This window comes from Phocoena phocoena, chromosome 2 (genome assembly GCF_963924675.1).
Source record: "Phocoena phocoena chromosome 2, mPhoPho1.1, whole genome shotgun sequence".
Lineage (NCBI taxonomy): Eukaryota > Metazoa > Chordata > Mammalia > Artiodactyla > Phocoenidae > Phocoena > Phocoena phocoena.
The window spans coordinates 144,672,814-144,690,277 of record NC_089220.1 but is presented as its reverse complement, the minus strand read 5'-3'; the positions used below and the strand labels follow the sequence as shown (position 1 = coordinate 144,690,277).

Below are 17,464 nucleotides of genomic sequence, written 5' to 3'. Positions count from 1 at the left end.
GCAGGGATTAGACAAGAGGAGGCCCAGGGCACAAAGGCCTCTGGAAAGTCTGCTGGATCTGGGAGAGGCTGGAGGGAGCTAGAGAAAATAGGGGGAGGGGACAACTGTGCAGTCTTGGGAAGAGAGTCAGGACCAAGGATGCCCCTGTTCTCCCCCTTGGGGCCAACTGGGCTGCGAGGGAGGAGAGGGGCCAGCTACCCTGCCCAGAGGGCCCGGCCAGCCAGCTGAGCCCCTGGAAGCTGCACCGATCACAAGGAAAGTGGGGCGACCCCGAATGAAGGGAACAAGCCCCCCTCCTGGACGGAGTCTCTCCTTCCCACTTCTCGGCAAACAGTCATCCAGAACTGCCCTGCCAGGTCCTCGCGAGACACCAGAGGCAGAAAGACCAGAAAACGCGTCCCTGGCTTCAGGAGCTCCAGTCACAGGACCAGAGCAGGGACAGAGTGCGGGAAAGCCGAGGAAAGGCCTCCTACTCCAGCCTCTGCGCGGTGTGTGTGTGTGTGTGTGGTGTGTGTGTGTGTTGGTGTGTGGTGTGTGTGTGGTGTGTGTGTGTAGTGTGTGTGCGTGTGTGTGGTGTGTGTGGTGTGTGTGTGTGTGGTGTGTGTGTGCGTGTGTGTAGTGTGTGTGGTGTGTGTGTGTGTGTGGTGTGTGTGGTGTGTGTGTGTGGTGTGTGTGTGGTGTGTGTGGTGTGTGTGGTGTGTGTGTAGTGTGTGTGTGTAGTGTGTGTGTGTGGTGTGTGTGTAGTGTGTGTGTGGTGTGTGTGTGGTGTGTGTGTGTAGTGTGTGTGCGTGTGTGTGGTGTGTGTGGTGTGTGTGTGTGTGGTGTGTGTGTGCGTGTGTGTAGTGTGTGTGGTGTGTGTGTGTGTGTGGTGTCTGTGGTGTGTGTGTGTGGTGTGTGTGTGGTGTGTGTGGTGTGTGTGGTGTGTGTGGTGTGTGTGTGTAGTGTGTGTGTGTGGTGTGTGTGTAGTGTGTGTGTGGTGTGTGTGGTATGTATGTGTGGTGTCTGTGTAGTGTGTGTGTGTGGTGTGTGTGTGTGTGGTGTGTGTGTGTGTGATGTGTGTGTAGTGTGTGTGTGGTGGTGTGTGGTGTGTGTGGTGTGTGTGTGGTGTGTGTGTGTGGTGTGTGTGTGGTGTGTGTGTGTGCGTGTGTGTGTGTAGTGTGTGTGTGCGTGTGTGGTGTGTGTGCGTGTGTGGTGTGCGTGTGTGGTGTGTGTGTGTGTGGTGTGTGTGGTGTGTGTGTGTGGTGTGTGTGTGTTGGTGTGTGGTGTGTGTGTGGTGGTGTGTGGTGTGTGTGGTGTGTGTGTGGTGTGTGTGTGTGGTGGTGTGTGGTGTGTGTGGTGGTGTGTGGTGTGTGTGTGTGGTGGTGTGTGGTGTGTGTGGTGGTGTGTGTGCGTGTGTGTAGTGTGTGTGTGTGTGGTGTGTGTGTGCGTGTGTGTAGTGTGTGTGTGTGTGGTGTGTGTGTGCGTGTGTGTAGTGTGTGTGGTGTGTGTGTGTGTGGTGTGTGGTGTGTGTAGTGTGTGTGGTGTGTGTGTGGTGTGTGTGTGTGCGTGGTGTGTGTGTAGTGTGTGTGGTGTGTGTGTGGTGGTGTGTGGTGTGTGTGGTGGTGTGTGGTGTGTGTGTGTAGTGTGTGTGCGTGTGTGTAGTGTGTGTGGTGTGTGTGTGTGTGGTGTGTGTGTGTGTTGGTGTGTGGTGTGTGTGTGTGGTGGTGTGTGGTGTGTGTGGTGTGTGTGTGGTGTGTGTGGTGTGTGTGTGGTGTGTGTGTGGTGGTGTGTGGTGTGTGTGGTGGTGTGTGGTGTGTGTGTGTGGTGTGTGTGGTGTGTGTGTGCGTGTGTGTAGTGTGTGTGGTGTGTGTGTGTGGTGTGTGTGGTGTGTGTGTGTGTGGTGTGTGTGTGGTGGTGTGTGGTGTGTGTGGTATGTGTGTGTGGTGTGTGTGCATGTGTGTGTGTGTGGTGAGGGTCCATGCATCCCCCCGACACAGTCGCCCTGGGCCAGGAATGCCCTGTGCAGAAGCCCAGATGCAGGAGCCCGGGTGTGAGGGACGCGATGCCAGCAGGGGAGGACAAGTTCTCAGGAAGGCAGTGGGGACGTGGGGACGAGAGCAGCAGGTGCCTCCCGGGACACCGTGCTGCAGGGTCAGGAGGCTCATGGGGAGGAGCCCGCAGCCTCTGAAGCAGGGGCGGCAGGCGGGGAGCTCAGCCCGCTCCTGAAGGCCCAGGATGGCTGAACTGTCAGGACCAAGGGCCGGGCTGGGCCTGGGGAGTGGCCTGCGAGCCAGGGTGGGGTGGCCCCGCGGCCGGGGGCACTGAGCGCTGTGGAGGCCCAGCAGGAGTGCTGGGCAAGGAGGAGGGGCGGCTCCCCCTGCTTCCTCCTGGCGTGGCCGGGGGCACTGAGTGCTGCGGGGAGGCTTGGAAAGCCGTCACAGCAGGAAGCCCTTCTGCTCTCTGGTGAGGCCGTGGGGCCTCCTCCACACTGGACGTGCCCCTTGCAGGCCCTCTGGCCTCTGGGAACCAGGTCAGGGCCGGGGGCAGTTCGGCGGGCAGTGCTTTGTTCTGGAAGAACCTCAGCTCTTCCTGAAGGAACAAGAGGCCCTCAGGCTCTTGAGGGGTAAACATTCCAGTCGGGCCCCTATTGGGAAACAAGAGCAGTGTAGCTGCTCCCCTGAGCTTCCCTGCGGGGGGCACATGTGGCTTCCTGGGGTGCCAGCCTGCAGTGCTGCTCTCAGGGGCCAGGTGCAGGCAGGGTGCCAGTGTTCCACGGATGGCCTCACCCGACCCCGAGCAGAGAGAATGAGCTCCAGGAGTCAGGAGAGGGGACAAGAGGGGAGCAGCGGGCTCAGAACCCAGAGGCCCAAGTCCTCACACTGGCTACTTGGGACAGAATGGACGTCACTTGGCCAGCTTGAGAAGCGAGCCAGCGGGGGCCGAGGGGCCCGTGCGGTCTCCACCTCCGGGGAGGTCGGAGTTGGCTTTGAGCTTCCTTGGCTGCAGTGGTGGATGGCAGGGGCCTGGGGCTCTGGGGTGGCTCGTGGTGGCACGTCATCAACCTGGAAATAAAAGTGGGCCCAGCCAGGCCCTGGAAGCCCACAGACCATCGTCCCCTTCCACGGCATGGAACGCTACCGTGAGCTCTGCCCGGGGTCCCCTCATTTCTAGGCAGGTGGCCAACTGCATCCTGTCCCCTCCAGGTGAGGCAGTGTGGCGTGTGCAATGAGTTCTGAGTGTGAACACCAGCTCCGTCACTTAGCATAACCTGGGCTGGGTCGCTGCCCCTACCCCTGCCTCAGCTGCCTCCTCCGGAAGGTGAGGATAATGGTATAAACTTGCAGCACTATTGATAAGCGTCTTTAAGACTCTAGCACAGCTCCAGCACATAGGGGCAGCTCATCCACTGAAGGCTTGACTTTTACCCTCCTCCTTCCAGGGACAATGTGACCAGAGAGAGTTGAGGGGTCAGGGGAGGGATGGGAGACAGAGGACGAAGAAAATGGAGGTGGTGGTGTTATGGGTTGAATTTCCCCACCACCCAAAAAAAGATATGCTGAAGTCCCAAACCCTGGTACCTGTGACTGTGACCTTATTTGGAAATAAGGTCTTTATAGATGTGCTCAGGTAAGATGAGGTCATTAAGAGTGGGCCTAATCCAGTATGACTGGTGTCTTTATAAGACGGGGAAGTTTGGACACAGGGACAGACATACACGGAGGGAAGAGGATGCAGGGACACCCAGGAAGAAGATGGTCACGTGATGGGAGATTCACTGCCACAAGCCAAGCAACGCCCAGGGCTACCAGACGCCGGAAGAGGCCCAGAAGGGTCCTCCCCTAGAACGTTTGGATGGAGCATGGCCCCAGCGACACCTTAATTTCAGACTTCTGCCTCCAGAGCTATGAGAGAATAAAATTCTGTTATTTTAAGTCACCAGTCTGGGGTATTTTGTTAGGGCAGCTCTAGGAAACCAATACAGGGGGTGACTGAGCTCCATCAAGGGGTCACTGGGTGGGGATCCTGGGAGCCAGGAGGCCAGGGAAGGACAGACTTGGCCAGCGAGCAAGGGGGCAGGCCTGGCTCACCGTCTGTGTAAGCTCCTCCAGCGTGATCTGGCTGTCCCCCGGGTCATCCTGGGTCAGAGTCCTATGGGACGAGAAAGCACAATGAGCCCCATGCACTCAGTCCCCCCAGCCTTTGGGGCAGCACCACCCCCGCCCCATTGCGCAAGGCCCCACGGTCTCGGCGCCCCCCATCTCTCTGTCTGTGCTCTGCCATTTCGTGCGCGTGCGCCAGGAGCCCCCTTTCCCCTTTCTTGTCACTGACTTTTTTTTTTTTTTTTTGCGGTACGCGGGCCTCTCACTGTTGTGGCCTCTCCCGTTGCGGAGCACAGGCTCCGGACGCGCAGGCTCAGCAGCCATGGCTCACGGGCCCAGCCACTCCGCGGCATGCAGGATCCCGCGTCCCCCGCATCGGCAGGTGGACCCCCAACCACTGCGCCACCAGGGAAGCCCGTCACTGACTTCTTGATGGGCTGTCTTCAGGACTCAGCTCCCTGTCTGGGCAAGGTCCCCACCTAGGGCTCCCTCAGCCCTGGGGCTTCCTGTGGTCTCAGCCTCAGGCTCCCCATGTTGAAACGGCTGTGTATGTGCCTGTCCCCCCCACCCCCCCGCCACCGCTAGACCCGCCGGGAGCCCCTGAGGGCAGAGTGATGTCCGATTTGTCCCTGTAGCTCTGGTACCCGGCACGGGGCTGGGCATGTGGTCCGTGCTCCTGCGTGCCTATTGGATGATGGAGGGAAGGAGGGGAAGGAGCTTCAGGACTGGAGGATCAGAGAGGCCAGGAGGGGCTGGGAAGCCATCCAAACGGGAGAGACGGAGGATGGTGGGAGACAGCAGTGTGGGGGCCAAAGGCCCGGAGGTGGGGCACCATTGATGGGCGGCTGAGTACAGCTGAGTGGGTCCCAAGCAGTGGAGGGGAATGAGGGTGGACCCTCGGAGTCAGGCCAAAGTGCTGTGCCCTCGTTCCGACAGCGATCGTGAATCTCAGGGATGGGCCTGAGAGCCAAGCTGGGGCTGGGGGGGACACTCAGGAGGCTGCGGGGCCTGGTTGAGTCACTGGCGCTCTCCCTCCGAGGAAGCAGTGGCTCAGAGGAATCTCACCTGCAGACCCGCAGCTGGGGCTCGGTGGGTCCACCGTCCACACCAGGGCTGCCCAACAGCACAGCCGGCTCGTTCCCCTGCACCCCGGCAGCATCCCACACAAGCTCCCTGACCGAGGGGGACTTTGGCCGATAGGCTCAAGTTCCCGGCACAGCCCTGCAAGCCTCCCGGGAACCAGGAAGAGGCGCCTGGGGGACCTGGTGGCTGACTCTGTGCATGTGTGTGTGCGCGTATGCGTACGTGTGCGTGTGTGTGTGCGTGTGTGTCTAGGGGGCAGGTACTGAAGGCAGGGAGGTGTGGAAGAGATTCTAGGACGCTGAGCCTGCAGGAACGACGGGGCCTGCAGCACGGGCCTTGGGAAAGCAAAGTGGATGGTCTGGCTGGAGGAAGACTGCAGACTGGGTTGTCGGCAGGGAAGTGGCTGTAAGTCTGGGTCAGAGACCATGACCGCGGGACAGAGAGGGGCAGCCGGAGCCAGGCAAGAGGTGAGGAGGTGAGGCCTAACCGCGAGCCCGTGCACCTGGGCAGGGCCGGAGGGCAGCCTGAGTCAGCAGGATGGGAGCGGTGGATGGACTGGGGCCTGCGCCCAACACCCCTGAAAGACCTGCAGAGGCATCAGCACGATCTCACCACAGCCTCACCACAGCCCTGGAAGTGGGTGTTGTTCGCCCATTTTATTTTTGTTTTTTTTTTTTTCTGCGGTACGCAGGCCTCTCACTATTGTGGCCTCCCCCGTTGCGGAGCACAGGCTCCGGACGCGCAGGCTCAGCGGCCATGGCTCACGGGCCCAGCCGCTCTGTGGCATGTGGGATCTTCCCGGACCGGGGCACGACCCTGTGTCCCCTGCATCGGCAGGTGGACTCTCAACCACTGCGCCGCCTGGGAAGCCCTGTTCGCCCATTTTACAGAGGAGAAAAACGAGGTTCAGAGAAGGGGCTTGCCCAAGGTCACACAGCGAGTCACTGTCTGAGCCAGCAGGGCTTGGACGTGGTGCCACCTGACCTCTGACCTCTGTCAGGAGAGGCAGTCTGGGGCAGGAGGAAAAAGGGCAGGTTTGGGGACAATTTAACTCAATTCAACAGACATTCCCTGAGCACCTAGAAACAGGGGCTTGCCGGTGCTGTTCAACAGGACCCTCCTCAACGATGGGAATGTTCTTTATGCTGCCCAGTATGGAGGCACCAGCCACCTGTGGCTCGTGTGACCAAGGAGCTGAATTTTATTAATTTATTTTTTTTAATGATATATATATATATTTTTTTGTCTGGGTGGCATGTGGGATCTTCCCTGACAAGGGATGGAACCCAAGCCCCCTGCAGTGAAAGCTCCGAGTCCTAACCACTGGACCGCCAGAAAGTCCCAGAACTGAATTTTAAATTTTATTTAATTTTAATTGAGATTTCACACCTATATGTCGCTAGTGGCTACCACGCAGGACGGCATGGGCTAGACAGGTGTTCGCAGTGGGTGTGGATGGAGAAGCAGACACCCTTCTTGCCTCAAGGGGCTCAAGGCCTGACGGGGGCAGGCAGAGGGGAGAACTACACATGGATAGCCCACTCCAGAGCCTGGCTGCCCCGAGATCCTCCCAGCACACCTGCCTGAGGCAGTCCTGCGGCCTGGGACTGTCCCTCCTCGCCTCCCTGCCTCTGGCCAGCCGTCCGGAGGCCGAGCACAGGGCCCCATCCCAGCAGGCCGACCTCAGCCCTTACCTGATGATGTTGGCTGCAGCCTTCCGCTCCTGGGTCAGGAGCTCCGGGTCGTGCATGACCTCCTCCAGGAAGCTGATCACCTTGCATTTGAGCTCGTCGTTGGTCTCAAAGTCCTGTGGGGAAGAAGGGAGGGTGGCTGTGGCTACTGTTCCAGCTGCCCTGGGGTGGTCCCGGCCCGGCCAGAGGAGGAGCCTGAGGGTTCGACTCCTGCCCACGGCAGGCTGCCCGTCTCACTCCCCTCTTCCCTAGCTGCCTGGCCGGGCGTCAGTGGAGCCTCCAGACCCAGAGGTAGAAGGCACTGGGCAAGATCAAGGACCATCCCTTGATCTTGACCGCTACACCCCTGGGCCAGGCTCTGGGAGGTATCCCTGCTGTAGACAGAGGTGGAGAGCAGAGGCCCCTCGTCCCCTGGAATGTCCTAGGTCCCCTTGTAGGGGATCTGAGCAGGCCCTCCCGAGAATATCAGGGTGGCTGGCTCCTGGGTCAGAGGCCTCGGGTTCCCAGCAGCCCGCCCCGGGGTTAGTCCCACCCACCTGAGAGTGCTTGGAGACCCAGTGGCGGAGCACATTCAGGACGCGATTGGTGGCCGCTCTGCGGATCACAAACTCCTTGTCTCCGTTCCTCTGGTCGGGGGGAAAGCCTGGCGGCACATGTGGCAGAGGCAAGAGTGGGGACGCGAGGATAAGGAACAGCACTGGCCTCTAGTCCAGACTCAGAGCCCAGATCTGGGGAAGTCGGGCTGCCCCGCATGGCTGCTGGCGGGTGGGCTATGGGCAGGGGATGAGAAAATATGTGACAACCATCCCAGGTTCTGACCAGTGAGACTGGATGTCACGACTTCTCTGTGGACACAGTCCCGCCTCTCCCGGACCTTGGCACCTTTCAGGGGCTGCTGGAGGCGTCTGGCAGCCTCTCCAGACAGGGCCACACTGGACCAGAGCCCTCCGGGACCCCTTCTCTGCAGGATCAGTGTCGTGGCAGTGGGAGGTGGTGGGGATGGCCGAGCTTCCCGTGGGCAGTGGGCTTGACTCCGAGCAGAGGTTTGGAGTAGCAGACGGGGTGGGTGAGGAGGAAGGGTCCTCCAGGCAGGAGGCTCGGCACACAACAAGCCCTGGGGCAGCAGGCGCTCCACATTCGAAGGGGGACAAGCCCCCGGGGCCACGGCTGTCATCACCAGCCGTGAGCGATCCCCCGTACCTGCGCTAGCCAAGGACATCCTCCGGTACTTCTCCTTGTTTGGGGTGCCCTCGTTGGCGCCTGCAGTTGCTATGGCAAAGGCGGAGGCTGCTGACAGGGCACTGCGGTTACTGTCCAGCTCGCGACAGGAGGTCATGACAACTCCATTATTATAAGAGAAGAGTGGGAACTCTGTGGAGAGCACGGAACCACTTGTCAGTTCTTCCTGGTCCAGCCCTCGGCTCAGGAAACCAGGGGTCCTGAGGCTAGAAGGGGCCCAAGACGGGCTGGCTGTGCTCACTGCACCCACGGCTTTTCAGGTGGTGGCAGCGGGGTCTGTTCCCCTGCTGGGGTCCCCGGGAAGGGACACGCTCATGCCATGCCATGTCACCCCAGGGCTGCCTCAGAGTAGGGAAAGCCCCTGCCCCCCTCTGTTTCTCCTGCTGAGTTGAGAAGGTCCCACCAACCCTCTGCCCCTTCCATCCCTCTGCAGCTCCAAACCCTTTACCTCTTAGGCCCAGCTGGGCACAGCCCTGCTTGAGGACAGCATCGTGAGTTGTCTTTCCCTTTCAGTCTATTTGGAATGAACACATAACCTGTCCAGTGTCTGACATGGATAACTCATACTGACGGTCTCCCTGGCACGGTGGGGTGGAAAGAGCACTGCACTCTGAGTCCTCACCCCCTGTACTAGCTGTGTGGCCTTGGGTAAATTACCTAACCTCTCTGAGTCAAAATAATCTCTGGATAATAGGGATATTAACACCTGCTTCAAAAGGTGGATGTAAAGATGAAAGGAGTTAACACAGAAGGAAGTACTTAGTATTGTGTGATAAGCTGTATCTTACGGAAAAACCCAAATGAATTTTTTGGCCGACCCAATATATATGCCACGGAATATCAATGCAATTAATAATAATCATTATTTTTTTAGCAGTAAGAGTAGCAGAATCTCACTCCAGAAACCTTAAGCTTCAGCTTGTAAATCTCTGGAGAGCAATCCATCCTTAGGAGAAAGTAACAGCACTTATGCAGTGAGGCAAATGACTGACGTTAAAACTCAAAGCTGATTTCTGGAATTTGGCTGTCTGTGAGATCTGCTTCTGTGTACCCGAGGGGCTGTGGTAGGCCTGCAGTGTGTCTGGGCAGCTTCTCTCTGCAGGTGGGTGACCCTGTGACTTACTGGATCTCCTCAGAGGGCCTGGGGAGTTGGGGAGTTCGGGGTTCAGGCTGCACCTTGTATGTGGGACCAGGGGCTTCCATAAGCTTATGCCTCACCTTTGGGTAGCTCAGAGACCCCTGTATGTGGGGAAGTGCTTAACGGGAACCAGAGACCCAGTGGCTCCCCGAGAACCCTCCAGGGTCATGAGTCTGAGACTTGGGTGGGCATCACCACAACCTCTCGGAGACTTTTCCCTTAGATGAAAAAAACAGGAATGTCCTGGCCCCGCTGCAAGGTGTCGGATGTTATTAAAGAGCCTGGCCCAGAGCGTGACATGTAGCAGCAGCTCAGGAAACACCTTCTGAACCTGGATCTTTCCATGAATGAAGCCAAATACTGGGCCTTCCTGCCCATCTGCGTTGGGTGGGTTAGGTAGTCTTGTCTGAGGTCAGGGCAGTGATTCTGCTGAGTTGAAAAGCAGGATTTACCAGCCGGTGTTGCAGCCCCCGGGGTCGTGAACTGCAGCTGAGTTCTTGCACTTAGGAGTCACTCATGAAACAGAAGGCGTGACCCCCACTGGCCTTTCCTCAGCCTGACCCGTCACCTTCTCCCCCGCCTGGATGGCACATGTCCTCTGGAATTGACCCGTGGTTTCATGTCGGTGGATTGTACCTGAGGAATTTTTGCTTTTGACCGATTTTGGTGTTGTTGGAGATTTGGTCGGTGATGCCTCAGTGTCACCTTCGTCACTCTGGTTTTGATCGTTATCTGACTCTTCCCTCATGGAGACTTCTGAGCCTGGGAGAAAAGAAGGAAACAATTTGATGTTTCTCAAATCGTCAGTGACTTTTAAACGCGGGTCTAGAATTTAATGAAGCAAACGGAGTAGGCTTGGCATATACCTGTTGAGGATAGTATAACAGCTTCATTTGCCACGGGGCCCCATCAGACCTTTTACTTGCTGATGGACCTGTCAATCTCCAAGGTGGCTTTTGCTCTGCCAGGGCTCCTCAAACCTTAATGGACACACCTGGGGATCTTGTTAGAATACAGATTCCGGTTCAGAGGTCTGGGGTGGGGCCCAGGAGGGGTGATGCCCACGAGGCTGGTCCACGGACCACACTTTGAGAAAAAAGGTACTACCCCACTCCCCGCTTTTTCGGTGTGCGTGTGAAGCATCTTAGGGTGACCGTCTAGGATATAAAATCCTGCTTTATACCTCTTGTCCCATGCACCCGGTCACTATCAAAAGTATCCTGGTTTGGGCAGTCCCCCTACATCTTGGGAGACTCATGGTTTACACACTTCGGGGAAAGCAGATGAATTATATCAAAAGTCCAGCTCTGGCGTGGTGAGATCTTGGTCGAAAACTCTTCACCTCTCTGGTCCTCAGTTTCCCCAACTAGAAAGTAAGTGGAGTTACACCTGACCTTTGTGAGAAGCCAAAGAAAGCTATAGGTCTCCTCTTTAGAAAAGAATGTCCATATGTGTGCACGCACATACACACACACACACACACACACACAAACTCTTGTGCACAGTTAGACAGGTTCAGGGTCACCTGGATCACTGGTCAAGAAGCCCGGTACGAGGGGCTTCCCTGGTGGCACAGTGGTTAAAAATCCACCTGCCAATGCAAAGGACACGGGTTTGATCCCTGGTCCGGGAAGATCTTACACGCCGCGGAGCAACTAAGCCTGTGCGCCACAACTACTGAGCCTGTGCCCTAGAGCCCGCGAGCCACAACTACTGAGCCCGCGTGCCACAACTACTGAAGCCCGCACGCCTAGAGCCCATGTTCCTCAACAAGAGAAGCCATGATAATGAGAAGCCCGTGCACCGCAACGAAGAGTAGCCCCCGCTCGCCGCAACTGGAGAAAACCCAAGTGCAGCAACGAAGACCCAACGCAGCCAAAAAATCAATAAATAAAATAAATAAATTTTTTTTTTAAAAAGAAAAAAGTATGAGATGAGATGAGATGACTTCTCGGGACCGTCTCGCATCACATCTTATCACGCGTCAGGCCTGGACTCACTGCAGGCTGTGGCAGATGGAGTTCTGTGCCCCTAGATGTTGCCCTGCCAGGGACTCCGTCCTCCGCTCCTGCGGGACGGCATCTGGGGCTCTCTGGTCGGCTGTTACACTGGTTACTGACTTTTGGCTGCGCCTGTCCCCTATTTACTGTATGCGCCGCAGTAAACGTCACTTGGTACCGGAAGCTCCTGGGGGCTTTACCCCTCCCCGGCTTTGCCGTCTGCTGGTCGTCCTGCTGACTTCCCTCTTCTCAACTTAGGGGACAGAACTTCCGACCACCTTAAAATTTTTTTCAAAGGCCTCCTCCTCGAAGGCTGGGGCTTCCATCCAGCCCAGGGTTGTGTGTTCGTGTGTGTATACGGATGTGTGTATGTATATATGCACATGTGTGCTAACTAAGACAAGGCCGGTGTCACCCAGGATGTGGGCTGACCCAACCTAAGACACAACCAGACAATCCTCCCAACAATGCCATTCTAGAATGGTTGGGCTTCTGAGAGCAGGGCGGGCCCAGCCTGCCCGGCATCACCTCCGGCCACTGCCCCACACCCAGTGTTCCAGGTGTGCTGAGTTTCACGGTGTTGCCTGAACACACAATGCTTTTCCTTGCTTCTCAGTCTTGCCCACTCCATTCCCTTTGTCTAGAATGTTCTCCCTTCCTCCTGGTGACAAATCTAGATCTAACAGGTCCTCCAGGAAGCCTTCTCAGACTCTCCCGACGGCGTCCCCACTCCATGCTCGGGGTCCCTCAAGCGCCCCTCTAACACCACATGCATCAGGTGCCCATGTTTCCGTGTCTGGTCCTGTTCCTCAGCCACACTGTGAACCCCGGGCTGCGGGAGCCCCATCTGATGCCCTCTTCTCTCCTAGGCCCTGACTGGGGCCTGACCCAGGACACGTCCACTGCAGAGATGGACAGATACGAGGATGCAAGAGAAAGCTATCATCAGGGCAGCGGGAGGGACACTCATCCCACTTCCTGGGCATCTCTGCCTGCCTCTCCCCCGCCCAGGCTCTGCACTGCCACCACCATCTGGCCAGGACCCCCAGCCTCCCGGTGGGGCTGGGCCGGCCTCAGTGGGCCCTGAGCAAGGGGCAGCTTGGCCCTCGCATCCACTCACTCTGCTTGCTGGGAGCTGAGGATTCTTCGGGCTTCTCAGCGCTCATATCGCCCTCATCTGGAATCTTGCTGGCGAAGCTGCTGGACACGTACAGCTTGCTGGTGTCCAGCGTGGCCTTGCTGAAGGGCGACATGGCCGAGTACATGCTGGTGTAGCCGTTGGAGTTGCAGCTGAGGGCGGCCAGGTCCAGGGCCTTGCCGCCCGTGATGATGGGGATGTTTAGGGAGAGCTTCCGCCGGCGGCTCGGGGATGACGTCTTGGTGATGGACAGGGGTGGGGGTGAGGAGAACTTGCGGGTGGCGCGCGGCGACTTGGGGGGGTCGCCGTACAGGAGCTTGTTGTTCTGGCCACTGGCGAACAAGAGCTCCAATGACCTGGGGGGAGGGCCAGGGAGGGGATGAAAACAAACGGTCAGTGTAGGCCTGGCTGCCGGCCCAGGCCTGGGGGTCCCCCGTCTCCTGGGGGGCTCAGTGGGGCAGCAGTGGCTCCCTCATCCTCATGCTCCCTGACCGCCGGGCTGGTCCTCTGAGTGGGCAGGTTTGAGAGGAGGCCACGCCGAAGGGGCCGGGTAGTTCAATGGTCTGTGGCCAGGTGTCTATAGGCCCAAGTGTCCTGTTCCGGGAGGGGGACAGGGACTTTGGTGGCGCGGTAGGTCTGCCTGATGCTCCCTCTTTGTATCCCACTGGTCAGCAGCAGCAGCTGACCCATGATGCTGTGGGTCTTCCTGACCTGCAGGCTTCTGAGAAACCTCTCTCTGTCCCCAGCATGGGCTCGGTGTCACCAGCACCTCTGACGTCCTTCTCACCCAGGTCCAGAGAGTTTATGGATGAAGCTGAGACTCGGAGATGGGAAATGACTCATTTGATGCCTCCTGACTGTAAACCCAGTGTCCTTTCCACCCCACCTGGGCACTTGATCAGCCTCAGGTGTAAACTTGGGGGGCGGGAGGCTCCCAGCAGCCCTGGCCACGCTCCTACCGTCTGCAGGCAGGGCCCACAGCTCAGGGCCAGGTTGGGAACAGGTGATACATACATGATAACACAAACAGCAGCTCGCGTGCATGGAATGTATTCAGCATGGGACAGACCTCATCTCTTAATCCTCACGGTTGCCCCAGGGGGAAGGTGCTGGTATTCCCATTTCACAGACAGGAAACAGGCTCAGAGAGGTGAAGGGGTTTGGTCAAGGCGGTAGGGCCGAACCTGCCTCTTCCCACTACAGGCTCTGCCTGCTGGGTGGAATCCCAGGGGGTTCCCAGGTTCTGGGGGAGGGGGGGCGGGTGACCTGCTGGATCCCTCAGGAATGACCTCGATTGCTTTTCAGGCGTGACTCCATCCTGGTTGGGGCAGTTTTTCCTGCTCTCTCAGAGCCCTGGGAAGCCGGCTGCTGAGGTTTAGCAGGTGAAACTGCAGCATTGCGGGGAGGGGGACAGGGAGGGGCTGGGGGAGGGGACGGAGGTGTACTCCGGGCAGCTGGCCTGCGGGCAGCAGAGGCGTGGGGCGGGGCGGGGGGATGGTTAGAGTCTGCAGGCCTCCCTGCCCCCGCCTGGAGGCTCAGGCAGGAAAGGAAAGCACCAGTTGGCCTTCCTCCTTTCCTGGCAGGCCCCTCCTGGAGCAGTGAGGTTGATCAGGGTCCCTGAACTTGACCTATACTGCTGGGTAGCCTCAGGCAGGTCCTTCATTCCTCTGTGCCTCACTTTCCCCTCTGCTGGGTGAGGATTGATAGCTACCTTCCTCACCATCTCAAACTGGGCTGCGGGTAGGGTCTTGCTGGGTTTGACCTGCCCCCGTGGTGCCTCGTTGGTACCACCCTTGGCTGGGTAATCATCTGGCGAGATGGGGGTAAAGGTCTCTGTTCACTAAGCTGGGTCCCCAGCAGTTGGACTGGTAAATGTTGAAGTTCTGAGGCTGGCTCTTTGGGCTGGCCCCGGGTCTCGGCCAGTCTAGCGCCTGACCCTGCCGTGTGGGACGTGCCTGCCCTTAGAACTCTAACCTGGCAGGGACCCTGGGTTCACAGTGACCCCACCAGGCCCCTCAAAGCTTGGCCAGGCTGGGGGTGGGCAGCTGAAGGCTGGTTAAAGCTGGGACGTGAGGAGGACAGGTGGGAAAGGAATGCAAGGGGGGGACCTCCGCCCTGCCTGTCACCCGGACTCAGACAGGGGTGGCCGCATGGGCTCAACGAGACCAGGGTCCTGGGTTCAAGTCCCCACTTTGCCACAGACTTCCAGGAGCCCCGGGGCAAGTCTCTTGACCTTTCTGGTCCCAGTTGGCCCCCCACAGGGCTGAGCTGTGACAACACAGATGGAAAAGATGGCCTTGAAGCCAAGGCTCAGGTGGCCAGCCTTCCATAGGTGGAAAACCACCCCAAGTGTGCAAAAAGTGACTCTCTTCTTCAGAGCAGGACGTGGTCGAAGCAGAGAGGGGATAAGATTCTCTCTCTGTCTCTTTCTCTCCCCTTGACTCCGCCCCTCTTCTTTTTTTCCTTTCTTAAATAGGGAAGGTGGGGAAACCCTGTCCTGTGGAGGAGGCGACCCCCCCCCGCCCAAACTCTACCCTACCCCAGGAGCCCAGGGTGGGAGATGGAGAAAGCTGGGGCTGAGAAGCAGCGTCAGGCAGGTCAGCCCTCCCCCACCTCTTTGCAAAGGGCGGGCTTGGTTCCTGGGGTGGGGGTGGGGCCCTCATCCCCCCAGCTCAGGTTCCAGTCCGCTGCCCAGCTCAGTCTCCCTCCTGGGCCCAGAAGCTGTGCGGGTCGGCCCGGGAGGAGGAGACCTGCCCACCTGGCGGGGATGGCACTGATGGGTTTCCTGTAGATGGTGATGAGCTTGTCCAGGACCACGACGGCGGTGGTGAAGACGCGATAGGAGTGCAGGAAGGTGTTGAGGAAGTCGATGCTCAGGAAGCGCAGGTCCGTCAGCCTCTCCAACAGCCGCTCCACGCTGGCATACCGGATCTGCAGCACTTTGCAGGAGTTCATGGTTTTGCTGAAGCGAATGTCCACGTCATCACAATATAAGGAGGCGTCGGACCTGAGGAGGGAGGAGGGACGGAGAAGGCACTTGGGTCTGAAGGTGTCTGAGTCCGTGGCTGTCTCCCCGACCGGGCTGCGAGCTCCCCGAGGGCTGGACCACGGAACACCCATCACTGTCTCCCCAGCGCACCAACAGCCAAGGATGGAGGGACGGATGAAGGACGGGGTGGCTTGTGACGGGAACAAGGAAAGCTCTGGAAGACTGACGTTGAGGAACAATGGGCTGCAACTTCTTTTTCCCAGTAATACCTGAAGACCTGACATTATAAAACTCTTAGAAATGCTGGATGAAATATAACAAACTTAAAAATAATACACTGCCACGTTCACAAGCTATGAAGAAAGTCCGTTCACACAAAAGCATGGACACACATGTTCAGAGCAGCGTTATTCATAATTGCCCCAAAGTGGAAGCAACCCAAATGTCTATGAACTGATGAAAGGATAAACAGAATGTGATCTACCCATACAATGGAATACTATTCAGCCATAAAAAGGGATGAAATACTGATATATGCCACAACATGGATGACTCCTGAGAACATGCTAAGTGAAAGAACCTAGTCACAAAAGTCCACACATTGTAGGATTTCATTTATATGGAATATCCGGAAGAGCCAAATCTATAGACACAGAAAGTAGAGTGGTGGGTGCCAGGGGGTAGGTATAGGGGGGAACTGGAAGTGACTGCTAATATGCATGGGGTTTCTTTTTGGGGTGATGGAAATATTCTGGAATTAGACAGTGGTGATGGTTACACAACACAGTGAATATACTAAAATCCACTGAATTGTACACTTTCAGATGGTGAGTTTTATGTTATGTGAATTATATCTCAATAAAAAAAAAACAACTCGGGGCAAAAAATATACGGGAAATTTCCAGGGGCCAAAAATGAAGAGAAATTTGGAAACCAGTTGATGCTTTAGCTGCCTTTAGGGCATTTGTTGCTCTTGGAAACCAAGTGCCTTGGTTTCAACAGAGAAGTAGACCAGGCCTGGGCCTGTGCGTGGAGGGAGTTGGAGTGAGACCCCCCATGTAAAGCTGGGACCCTTGAAGGGTTATAGGCTCAGTGAAAGGGGGCCTAGAAAAATCTACCCACCAGGAAAGGAAGATTGCAAGTTTTCTGTTTTAGCCCAGGCTGTGAGGGGGGAGCATGTGGAGAGCATCAAGCTCCCTCGAGAGTGTATTATTTGCCCTTCCAGTGGTTTTGGAAGACAAATACCTACTATCTTTGTGGTCTGGGAAGCCCAAAGAGTATTAGTGCAGTCACAGGATGTAATGCTCCTGGGGCAACTGGTGGAAACAAATGCAAGACCTTTCAGGAAGGGCATCTGTCAACCAGGCTCTACAAGACATTCAAAGATAAACCCCCCACTGAAAATGAGCTCACAATCCAAAATTAAAAACTACATGAGCAAGTGTCAGCAGATATGATGAATAGCTTAATTCAATCCCCAAGGGTCTAATTTTTTTTCTAAGTCTAAAAGTCCTACACATTTTTGTTACTGGCTGCTCCTTCTGCCAGCAATCTGCTGACATCTCTCCTCCCTTAGTTATGAAGAGCTACAAAGGGTGAAGTTGCCATGGTCATTTATTATAAACCTCCGCCCCCCCACCCCCACCCCGTGCCAAGGCGGGGCAGAATCCTTAGCAGTTTATTCAACCTTCTCAGTCTTTGTAGGGAGAGGTCATCTCCTCCTTGACCTCACCTCGGCTGCTTCTTAAAGCATTAGGGTCAATTAACATAGCCTGCGTTACATCAGCTGGACTAAAAGGGAAACCCTCAGGGCTTAGCAGTCATCCTGGATTAGATCTATCAAAGTCCTTCATCCCTGGCCAAAGTGATTTTTGCATCGGGTGAGGGTATAACCCGAGCCAGAGCAATCCAAGTCCTCTCCTGGGACCTTCCAAATTGGATCTGGTGGCAGCAAGTCCCATTCCTCTCAGGATGCCAACACGTGAGGACAGGCGTCTGGTGGTCAACCAGACCATAGTGGGCTGAGGACCTGAGGGCTGAGCTGGGTCTAAACATCCACAGGTCTCTCTTCTTTCAGTTTGAAAAGAGACAATCCTGAAGAAACAGG

At 56.9% G+C, this 17,464-nt stretch overlaps 1 protein-coding gene across 2 annotated transcripts in view; it reads right to left on the bottom strand.

Moving 5' to 3' along the window:
• RASGRF1 (Ras protein specific guanine nucleotide releasing factor 1) overlaps positions 1 to 17,464 on the bottom strand; it is a 103,814-nt gene that overhangs the window by 20,630 nt on the left and 65,720 nt on the right. The window contains exons 16-23 of one of the 2 annotated variants that reach the window (XM_065871293.1): positions 15,123 to 15,375; positions 13,438 to 13,442; positions 12,351 to 12,724; positions 9,867 to 9,992; positions 8,054 to 8,224; positions 7,390 to 7,496; positions 6,857 to 6,969; positions 4,068 to 4,128 (exon numbers count right to left, since the gene is read on the bottom strand). In XM_065871293.1, the coding sequence (XP_065727365.1) occupies positions 4,068 to 4,128; positions 6,857 to 6,969; positions 7,390 to 7,496; positions 8,054 to 8,224; positions 9,867 to 9,992; positions 12,351 to 12,724; positions 13,438 to 13,442; positions 15,123 to 15,375 (1,210 nt within the window). The remainder of the gene's footprint in view (positions 1 to 4,067; positions 4,129 to 6,856; positions 6,970 to 7,389; positions 7,497 to 8,053; positions 8,225 to 9,866; positions 9,993 to 12,350; positions 12,725 to 13,437; positions 13,443 to 15,122; positions 15,376 to 17,464) is intronic. The other variant, XM_065871294.1, reaches the window with a different exon arrangement.